The 10,835-nt window shown below is 42.5% G+C and overlaps 1 protein-coding gene across 3 annotated transcripts in view; it reads right to left on the reverse strand.

Annotated features, from left to right (window-relative positions):
* nyap2a (neuronal tyrosine-phosphorylated phosphoinositide-3-kinase adaptor 2a) overlaps window positions 1-10,176 on the reverse strand; it is an 83,441-nt gene extending 73,265 nt beyond the window's left edge. For all 3 annotated transcript variants that reach the window (XM_004572542.5, XM_004572544.5, XM_004572543.5), the window contains exons 1-5: window positions 9,649-10,176; window positions 6,879-6,998; window positions 6,508-6,724; window positions 5,805-6,115; window positions 2,278-3,312 (exon numbers count right to left, since the gene is read on the reverse strand). In XM_004572542.5, coding sequence (XP_004572599.1) covers window positions 2,278-3,312; window positions 5,805-6,115; window positions 6,508-6,710 — 1,549 coding nt within the window. In that variant the 5' untranslated portion in view covers window positions 6,711-6,724; window positions 6,879-6,998; window positions 9,649-10,176. The remainder of the gene's footprint in view (window positions 1-2,277; window positions 3,313-5,804; window positions 6,116-6,507; window positions 6,725-6,878; window positions 6,999-9,648) is intronic.
* Window positions 10,177-10,835: the final 659 nt, after the last annotated feature.

Raw genomic sequence — 10,835 nt, forward strand, 5'->3', positions numbered from 1 at the left:
AGATAGACCGTCCAATTCCACAGCCGTTTACTTCCAGCCTACCCGACCTTCTGAGGACCCGGGTCCTCAGGAGGATGCAGCCCATGAACAAAACGGCGAGGAAGCAAAACTGAAACACAGGACACAAGAATTTCAAAGTAAAACAGGAAATATAAGACATGGAAACACCAACTATACAAGGAGACACGGCAGACAGAGAAGACAGGGAGAACATGGAGCACAGAGACAAGAGTAACTAGATGTGGAACACGGGGAAGGCAAAGTAACAGAAAACTAAGGACTATAAACTAAGACTATAACATAAACAGAAAACATTAATGAGAATCAAAACCATTAAATCCAACAAATCCAAGAATATAACTTCCACTAGAGGGCAGTGCAAGTACCTCCCCAAATAAATTGGTTGCCAACTGCCCGTAAAACAGAAGAGGACGAAGAAGAAATTACATAATACTCATGCTGTGAGTAAAACAATGCAGTGCCTAATAGCAAAGATAAATATTTAAAAAAATAAAGAAAAAGTAATCTGTCTGACCTGGGTCTTGGAGAAAACCCCAACCCAGATGAAGGCCCTAGCATGAGCTGTGGTCAGAAGAAAGCAAAGAAGGTAAACTGCGGACAAACCAAGCCAGTTCCACAATGCCTGGTGTGTGGGGGAAATTATCAATATGTCTTTTGTGACATTTTGTTTGCTGGTGTGCTGTGTGATTTTTCTAATGTGAAATATGTGATGCCCTAGCTGCACCATGGAGATATCGCAGTACAGAAGACTGAGATGTACTTCTTAAAGGGAAGCTGTTAAAAAATAAAACTCTATGCTATCAGTACACCCAGATAAAACTAACTAAATGCCTAATGCATTGGTAGGTTGTCTACCAGTACATTAGAAGATTTAGGTGCTGTAAATTTGTAAAAAATTAAGATACTGTTAGCAGAAAATAACTATAGTCACTGTCTGTTGTTCATATATTCTGTTAATTTAATGCCATCATACCCAATACAATAGAATTAGACAATTAAAGTTTTAGCAGTGTTTTTCCAGTGCAGTTGAAGGTAAAATTGGCTAAATACATTCACTATTTCAGCAGATCTGGGTAACAGTAGCTGTACTCACATATTTTACTGTGAAAATGTATACACATTGGTTAAACCACATACACAACTGTATATGGTGTTTAAATATTGTAAATCAATGATATAGACAAAAAAACATCTTGTGGACTTAAACTGAAGGTTCAATTTTGATTCTAATTGAGCTGAAGTAAACTGACTGTTGTCACCATGGCAACACAGTCTCCCTGGAGAGTCTCTCTGGAGACCGAATGCAGTAATGACAACTTTTTGAGTATTCTCTCATATTTGACTACAAATGAGTGATTTTTTTTATTCTTAGTCAATTTATCAGATTCAGCTGTCCTTATATTTATTTATTATACTTATTATATTTCTCAGCAGCTGACCCAAAGACCATTAGAGACTGAGGAGGCATTCAGGAAAGCTGGCGGGTGTTAGTGTAAATAAATGGTAAATGGCCTGTATTTTATATAGCGCTTTACTAGTCCCTAAGGACCCCAAAGCGCTTTACATATCCAGTCTATCTAGTGTAAATAAAGACGCACAAGCTAAACACTAAGCTAAACACTGTTTTTCTATCGTCTTTTACAGTTTTAGAGTGGGAGATAAACTGGACACTTCAACGTGCTGAACTTAATTTGTATAATGAACATAGTTTGACTGGGTTTTGCTTTGTATTTGAGATAACAAACCGCAGTGTGTAATCAGTGTTACACAACAGCTTGTAAAACTGTTTAATATACTTTTCGTTCAGACGTGTGGATGAGCACCATTGGGTAATAGCAACCAGTCATCAACCTCTGGGACTAAAATTAAGCCAAGGCTCAAATCCTTAAACTTACAGTTCCTCATACATCCAGCGGGGGCTCCAGCAGTGAGTCAGTCCCCATAGATTTCCATGTTAAAATTTCACAGCAGAAACAAACATGTTTACAGCCAGACACACAAGCTGGTTTGGTCTCTGTGGATAATACCCCCCTACATAACAACTGCATGGTGGAGGGTTATTTGTCTCACCTGCTGAAATTGTATTAAGGTTTAAAGTTTGCATTGTTAAAGGATTGGGCCATTATTGTGAATGTGACCTCAGGTTTACTTGCTCTGACTTGTAGTCCCCCAGCACCCCCAAAAACCAAACCTTGTCCTTGATGTGCATCAGGTAGTATAATATGGTGTTGATGCAATACTCTGCAACTCTCTTACCTTCACCCTCCCTGCTCTTCCTCCCTCCTGATCCCCTCTTCATCACCTGTCTACCTGATGCAAACAGGTTGTTGAGTTCGTCTAGTGGACTTGTTGGAGTCTGTGACCTCACGGACATGTTCTGCATGGACCCATGTGTGGAGGAGGAGTTACTGAGTTTAGCCCCTCCTTCACCTGCCCTGTGTGAAGATGATGAAGATGAAGATGAAGAGCGAGGCATACTTCCTCCTGCCATCAGGGTGTCATACGGTGGTGGCCTCTTCAGGCTCAGAGGTGTTAGCGAGCGTCCCATGCTGACAGGAGATGGGCATGCTGATTGGCTGCGGGGGTAACCGTGACCACCGTGTGTGGTGCTGGATGACTTGTAAAGGCTGGAGGGGAGAGGTGGAGCTGAGGAGCGACCAGAAGATGTGATGGTATGAGTGGAGGGCATGTCCCGGTCTCGTTCTTTGCGGTAGTGAGTGGAGCTCTGCGGCTGTTCAACACTGCCCGACTTGCTGTAGGAGACGTTTTCTAACATGGGGAGGCGTGTGACGTCCAAAGGGGTGAGGGGGGACTCATCTGAGTTTGGGGAGCACTGAGCGGGGGCAGGTGGGAAGATGAGCAGTGGTGGGCGGTGAGTCAGGAGATTTGGGAAAGGTGGAGGAATGTCACAGAGTGAGCCGCGGGATGACCAAGCTTCAGGGTCAATGATGGCAGCATTTGTGTCCTGCAGAAAGTCTTCCAGCATTGGGTACTTCATCTCCTCGTACACCGATTCATTCTGGTCGTCCTCCTCTGCTTCCTGACCTTTCAGCCCTCGCAGGATGTTTCCCACCATCTCAATGTAAACTGGCTCCTCTTCGTCTGTGTCCCTGGATGCTGGACTCTGACTTTGGGATGAAGATTTGTCCCACTGCAAGGAAGACTTCTTGTTGCCATGGTTACGGATGTAGCACTCATCAAAGGAGGTGCTGAGCTGAGTATTGGGATTCCTTTTGGGTTTAGGTGGAGGCATCTTCTTGGAGGCATCTTCAGAGTGCAGGAAACATTGAGCTGCAGACAGAGAGCGAACAACTGTCACAACACTTCTTCCATACCTTCTGAAAGCTACAAATTCCTTAGAGAACTATTTAAACTTCAAATTCAAGGGCAGTCATTTTTTCAGTCATCTTACTGACAGAAGAACTAGAATTACTTCAGACGGATACAATAAAAATATCTTCTGCTTTTCAATATAGTCTTAGGGATGGGAATTGATAAGAATTTAGCGAATCGGATTCTATTATCGATATTACTTCTTGGTTTTCATTGACTCCATTATGAAAGTCACCACCATCTCTAAGCAGCATATCAAAGACATTACATTCATGCACATGAATGACATACTGTGCATGTTGGAGGTATTTCTGCTCTTTGTTGCGATCCATGTCGGGGTCATTACTGAAAAAAGTAATTCTTAAAATGAATGCAGTACATAACTTAATTACTCCCAGGAGTAAGTAATTCTTTACAATACTGGTTACATTACTACTACTACTAATAATAATACATTTCATGTAAAAGCTGTCATGACTGTGTGCAGGCAGGAAGAGAGGACCCAAAATACAGGACTCACGGAGGCAAACGTAACTCAAAATATTCAGCTTTATTGCTGGAAAGCAACTGAACAAAAAACTAACTAAACTGAGAATAAAGAACAAACTAATCAGGCAGGCAGGCTGGCAAACAGAACACACAGTGAAAGTGAGGGTGCAACGCAACAACGAGCAGGGCAGGAGGCAGACACTAAATACAAGAGGTAAACAGAGCTAAGAAGAAACAGCTGGGAGAGACGGCTGACGCTGAATAAACTGACGAGACACAGAACTTAACAGACACAGACTCATGAGCACACATAATAACATCATGGACATCAAGGAAAACAGAAAAGTGGGACTAGGGCAGGCACAGAACAGAAACCTAACGAAACCTGGCAAATCCTAATGGAAAACACAATCAGAATAAACAAGATCATAATAAAGAAACACAAAACACTGAGTCACCAGACTCAGGACCATAACAAAAGCGCCTTTCAAAACACCCAAGGACACTGTACAGAACAAATAAGACAAGCATAAAAACAGGAAATGAACACAATAATAACACAAAGTTTAAGAGCATGGGGAAGTTATACAGAGTAAGCTATCTTGAATAGGTGGACTTAAAAAGGGGGCAAGAAGTGATGTTTCTGAGGTCAGGGGGCAAGGAATTCTACTATTACTAATACTATTGCATTTCTCAGTAAAATGATCATGATCATGTCTTGATGCATGCTCAATCATCTAGGTAAGTAAATCTCCAAAAGTTGATTCTGTTCATCTGGATGTAGCGTTTTGTTTTAAATCCCAAAACACGCTGTGCCAAAAATTGGTCCACCCCAAGGATCAGGTCCCCCGACACAAACAGAGTAACATAGTGTACGTCGTTAAGTGCCAGGAGGATTGGCAGGATTTATACATCGGGGAAACCAAACCTCTGGCTAAGAGAATGGCACAACACAGAAGAGCTACCTTGTCAGGCCAGGACTCTGATTTTTGGAGTCTCATGATCACCATTTAGCAATATTAACCTATAGCTACAGCTACACACCAACAGAGATCTCTAACCTAAAGAGGACACACATATGATCGTTCTCTTAGTATTTAGGTAAGAACACAAAGCTGACAGCACAAAACAAAGATAAAAACCCTTATTGTCTATTATTACTATTATTGTCTTTACCTTACAATATAAAGCACATTGAGGCAACTGTTGTTGGGATTTGGCGCAATATAACTATATTAAAAAACAAAACAAATAACAGGTAAAAACGAAGGCTGCAGCCTGACTGCTCATCCGTTTGTTACCTGATGAAGTTCACTGGCAGCTGGCTTCACCGCAGCCCCAAAATAACGGCTCACTTGGCTGCAGTGTTGTTCTGTCTGTGCAGGTGTTTGCAAAGAGCTGAGATTGTGTTAGCAACACAGTGTAGCTGTTTCTGTCCTGGATGCAGTTTGCACTTTACCATCATGTTCATGTCCTTTAATGCAATAAAAATAAAAGTTCTGTTCATATGCATGCTGTAAACTGCCCTACTCTTTTCCTCCTCCTACAACTGAAATCACCTGATTGTAGCGCAAGTGCAAGAATTGATCGGTGGGATCAAGAGACAAGCAGCTGAACAATTCCAAAGAATTCAACTACTAGGAACTGGTTCTTCTAGAGAACTGGTTCTCGATTCTGATCCCTACAGTGTCTACATTTAAAGGTCTAAGAAAAGGCTTCACACACTTCTTTAATAATAAAGTCAGGTGAAGTGAAACACATTGAACCTCTCCTTACGAATAATTTCCATCTGAGGCCACGGCAGCATCCTCAACAACGCCACATGGACCAATAGGAGGTCATGAACAATGTTTATAATGAGACCTTGTTGTGGCCATCACCTGAACATCAGTCCTGAACATGCAGATCTAATTTGGTGCCCAGATCTCCACCATGTGAGACATGTGGTTTTAATGACTCACCTTCAGCCTGTTCTAGCTTCTCTTTGGTGTCTTGGTGGTCTCTTCTTGTAACTCCACCCCCATCCACAGTTTCGGAGCTGCTGCTCAATTTGGTGTTGGGATCTCTCTTAGGTTTGGGTGGGGGTTGTTTGCGGCTGCTGCTGGAGTCATCTTCTCCTCCGCCCACTGAGTGGAGGGACTGCGATCTGACGGTGAAGCCCTGGTTGGCTGGGGGCAATCGGTCCTGTGGAGCTGGCATCGTCATGAAACCCATCCTGAAGTGTTTCCCAGAGTACGCCCCATCCGAGGCCGCGGCAACATCCTCACCAATCCTGGTTGCACCAAAGGGAGATCATGTTAGTGTGACTGTCCGATAACACAACAGCTTGTAAAACAAATACAAGACACTCATAATGTTTCTGAAGTGGTGATGTGTTAAACTCTTATTTACATTTAAAACACTAAAAAAATGTCCTAAATATCTCTCTCTCTCTCTCAGACCTAATTAAACTTCTTTTATAAAACTTAAAGAAGTCCAGTTGGTTTCAAGTTCCTTAGATTACCATCACCTGGATGACTGAGTACCTACACAGACATCCAGTTTACCAGAAGTATACCGTATCTAAGCCCATATGAGGTCTGTGTGCTTAAGAGTTTTCTATTGCGGTTTAGATGAGTTTACAGGAAACAACATGGTCTCATTTTAAGGTTTGATGCTTTCTACCTCTTGATGCTTTCTTCCTGCCGTCTTTTTTTCTGGTGTTTTTCATGCAGGTAGGTCCAATTGGTCTGGTTGCGAATGCGGTCGCTCTCTCTAGCAATGTCGGAGGCGTTTTGGATCACCAGACCATCGTATATTCGAAGTCCACTGTCCTCCACGTATTGGAAAAACCTCCTGAATGAAGATCCCTCCTCCTGTGATGTCATGACTCCCTAATGACCTGAGAGGAAGAGCAGAGAAAATCAGTTCACAGTGTTTGTTCCTGTTGGCAGTGCAGATCATGTTTGAATGGTGCAGGGCCACTCGTTAGATCAAAGGTCAATCATCATTCTGAGTGTAAGCCAAAGATTCTTAGTATAACTCATGAATTCCACCTTAAGACTGGTTAGAAGCTGGAAAGCAGCAACGCTGGCTCGTGTAACATCTGCTCACATCTTGTTCAGTTCAACCAGGAAGCCTCAGAGCAGAAGCAAGACAGTTCAGGTGATGTTAGCCTGCCCACAAAAAAACAACACATTTCTGGATTATTGTGACTGATTTCTGTTTTAGTCATCTCTCTTCTGCACAGCTAGGTCTTTGGATTCCCACCTGTGAATGTCCGGACACCGGGGAATGCTGATAATGTAGTCCTCTTTGAGGTGTCGTGCACAAACAATAAAATAAACAGCTGTTTATTCGTAACGAAGAATTGTTTTTTGCTATTTTATTAATGTATACATTTTTCCTTGAACTTATTGCTTGTTGATCTCTGCCTTGACATGCAACAGTATTTGCGATTAGTGATTATATTAGTGACGTTGACCATGTGGGTAGGTTGTGTGGGTAAGCTGCATAAAGCTATCTGGATCTGAACAGCAGCAGTATCATTAGCAGTGACTTTTAGCTCTAATCGTTCAGATCAGACATCTTCGTTTTTTATTTTCAAATACAGAGTGAGAGTTCACTGTCGACAAACACGTGTTCTCGTCTCTGCTTCATCAAGTATTCCAGGATACATTTCATTTCAACCAGCCAAGGTTTTATATGATCTTTGAAATGTAATTATTTTGTTCTTCTACTTAAAACCTGTCTGTTTTTAGCAAGTTTGATTTGATATTCACTTTTATTCTTGTGTAATTAGTGCCATTGACCTGTTAGCATATTCAGTACTTTGTTATTGGTCTTATATTTGTCATGATCCTGGGTCATTTTGACCCAGCGTTTTGTGTTTCCTTTTGGCATCACCTTGTGTTTTGTGTTAATTCTGATTTTGTATTAGTTCTTAGGTTTGGTTTTTGTGTTTAGTGCTTCAGTGTTTATCAGCCCTACCTGTGTCTTCCCTCTGTGCTCTGTTCGTGTCCCTGAGTTTGTGTTGTAAAACAGTCTGTGCGTTTCCTGTTTTACTTTGAAGGTTTGTGTCTCGTTGTGTCTAATTAGGTTCAGCTGTGCCCCCCTCCTGTGTGTCATTCCCTCATTACCTTGTGTGTATTTATGGTGTGTCTCTGCCTGTGTTCCTCGTTGCGTCGTCTGCATTACTCTGTGTAACTCAATGTTAATCAGCGTTAATCAGCGTTTCCCTGCCCTGCTTTCTCCGTGTCATTTCTGTGTGTCTTCCGGTGTCCTTAGGTCCCCAGCTGTAACAATATTATTCATGTTTTAACCTGCTGTTTTATTGTGAAGCACTTTGGTATACCGTTGGTTTTTAAATGAGCTATATAAATAAATTTGTATTGTATTGTATGAATTTATTAAAGTAATCATCTGAATATGAGGAACGTGGCTCACTTTTATTCATCTTTATCATGAAGGCTTCATATTTGTTTCTCTGACTTTTAAATAAAGTACTGCTTTGAATTCATCTCGCCATATTGATCCCCTCCCCCACCTCTCTGTTTCTCAGCATCCATCTAAAAATGGAACAGGGAGTCAGCTGGCAGTAACCTAGCAACAGCAGCATCTCTCACAGGAGAATGATGTAATGCATCCTGTAAGCGGGTGAGAGAGGAGACACGAGGAGAGGATGAGGGGAAAGATTCGGATTTGCTACTCAGGGTCTCCCCTTTAGGATCTGTCAAGGTGGAGCTGCTTCACACTCTGAGTTGTAGCAGCCTCCTGAGAGGTTTACTGACTACTCAGTCCTTTACACCACCACCCACATTAACACATACAGCTTCATTACAGATTCTGACCCACCACACACTCCTTCTGGCTCACAGGTTAACGTAACCAGCATGTGTTTGTTGGAGGAAACAGGAATACCATACTCCTCACAGCAGGAAGCTCAAAACAGGAACTGTTCTGCTGTCAGATGGTAGTGAAGTCATGTTACCTACAGTACAACAAGCACTGTTCAGCACTGAGTGTTTTTAGTTGATAACGGTGCTGCTCCACCTATTTATTTCTGTGGGAACACCACCCTGAAGGTTGAGTTTATTCCAGTTTTTTTATTTTATAGCCTCTATCCACTAATTCTGTCTAAAGCACCCATCCATCCATCCATCCATCTGTCCATCCATTAACATATATGTATCCATCCTTCCACGCATTATCCTTAACTCCTTAGCCTACTTTGGAACATGTGGGGTGGTGCCTATTCCAGTATAGGTGGGATACACCTGGACAGGTCAGTAGTCCATCACAGGTGAAACACAGTGATGTATCCACAGCAAGAATAACTGCTTAATGAGCAACTCTCTGATAGTGGGAGAAAACAGGGGTAAGAATATGATAAGTATGTCTTTGGCTGTATCTCTTTGACTTAGGCATGAACCTTCCCACACACACACACACACACACACACACACACACACACACACACACACACACACACACACACACGGTTTACACAGAATCACTTCCAATCTGAACTTTGACCTTGTCTTCTTAGGTGTGTTCACCTTTGTTTTTACACTGTTTACTCATGACTGACAGACGTCCCCTTCAAAATAAAAGCAAATCAAATGAAGTTTTCCCTTACTCTAACCCCAACATGGCAGCCATATTGAAGTAAAATGCTGCCGTTTCAGGTTTCACAGAAAGGCGAGAAGGATGTGAAGAAACTGGATATTTTGAACACTGTCAGTGGGAACAGCAGCAGCTCGGAGACAAGCAGAAACACCGAAGAGATGAAGGAAGATGACACTGAAGCTGAATGAGGAGCCTTACCTGATGACCAGCAAGGACTCAGACTCCCTCTTCCTCCTACTCTCCCTCCTTCCCTGATTCGATCCTATTTCCTTCCCTGCTTCCTATTATTTTTTCCTTGTTTCAGTCCTCCTTTCTTTCCCCCTTTTGGTCCTCGACTCCTTCCTTCCCTCCTTCAGTCCTCCCTCTGCAGGAACAAAGATGGAGTGATGAGGCTTCTGTTGTCCTCTCAGATCTCTGCAGCTCAGAGGAAATGACAGATTTTTTTGTCTGCATCGACGTTAATCCAGATCCACCCTTCAATGCCACTTTCCTCCCCCGTCCTTCCTTTCCTTCCTCTTCGCCTTTCTTCATTCATATATCCTTACAGTTGCAATAACCACCACTCAAATGCACACACACACACACACACACACACACACACACACACACACACACACACACACACACACACACAGTCACACTCACACACCCTTCACCCTCACACACACACATCCCTGACGATGGTCGCCACAAGAAACGAGAGGCTGAAACCACAGCAACCTGACAGCATCCTTACTCTGCTGGCTCCTCCCCCTATTGCTGAAGGGTGGGTGGGGGTGGGGGGTAAGAAGGGTGAAGAAGAATGATGAGAGAGAGAGCAGCGTGTTTTTAATGTGTAAATGTGTGTGTTTGTGTGTGTGTGTGAGAGAGAGATAGATGATACCACACAATACTTTATCACAATTGTGTGATGTCACAGCTCCCACATTTACTGACACCTTTCACTGGGAGCAGGAAGTGTCCACAAAATAGTATAAAACACAAAATAAAAGCCCATAACAGGAGATACTAAACAAACAAACAAAAACCAGAAAGGACGTAAAAGTCTGGATCAGATAGGCAGCACTTAAGGCTTGGCTCCATTTTTCAGACTGCTTTGTTCTACATGAACCCCTCCATCATCACCCAAAGGTCCAAAACAAATAAAACTTGTGTCTTTATATATCATGTACCACCTTCTCACTACTAGAACCAGAACCTCTTCATTCAGTGTTCAGTGTCTGCTGAGTCTGTTTTCCTCCACATCTGAAACATGACTTTAAGTGTGCAAACATCATCTCAGAGAGAGTCAGGTGCAAGGAAATCAGGAGCCACTGTGTTTGTCGCTGTCACATTCGTGAAATATTACAACAGGACAGAAAAAAGCACTGAACAAAAGAGACAGA

Source organism: Maylandia zebra, linkage group LG14 (assembly GCF_041146795.1).
Source record: "Maylandia zebra isolate NMK-2024a linkage group LG14, Mzebra_GT3a, whole genome shotgun sequence".
NCBI classification, from domain to species: Eukaryota; Metazoa; Chordata; class Actinopteri; order Cichliformes; family Cichlidae; genus Maylandia; species Maylandia zebra.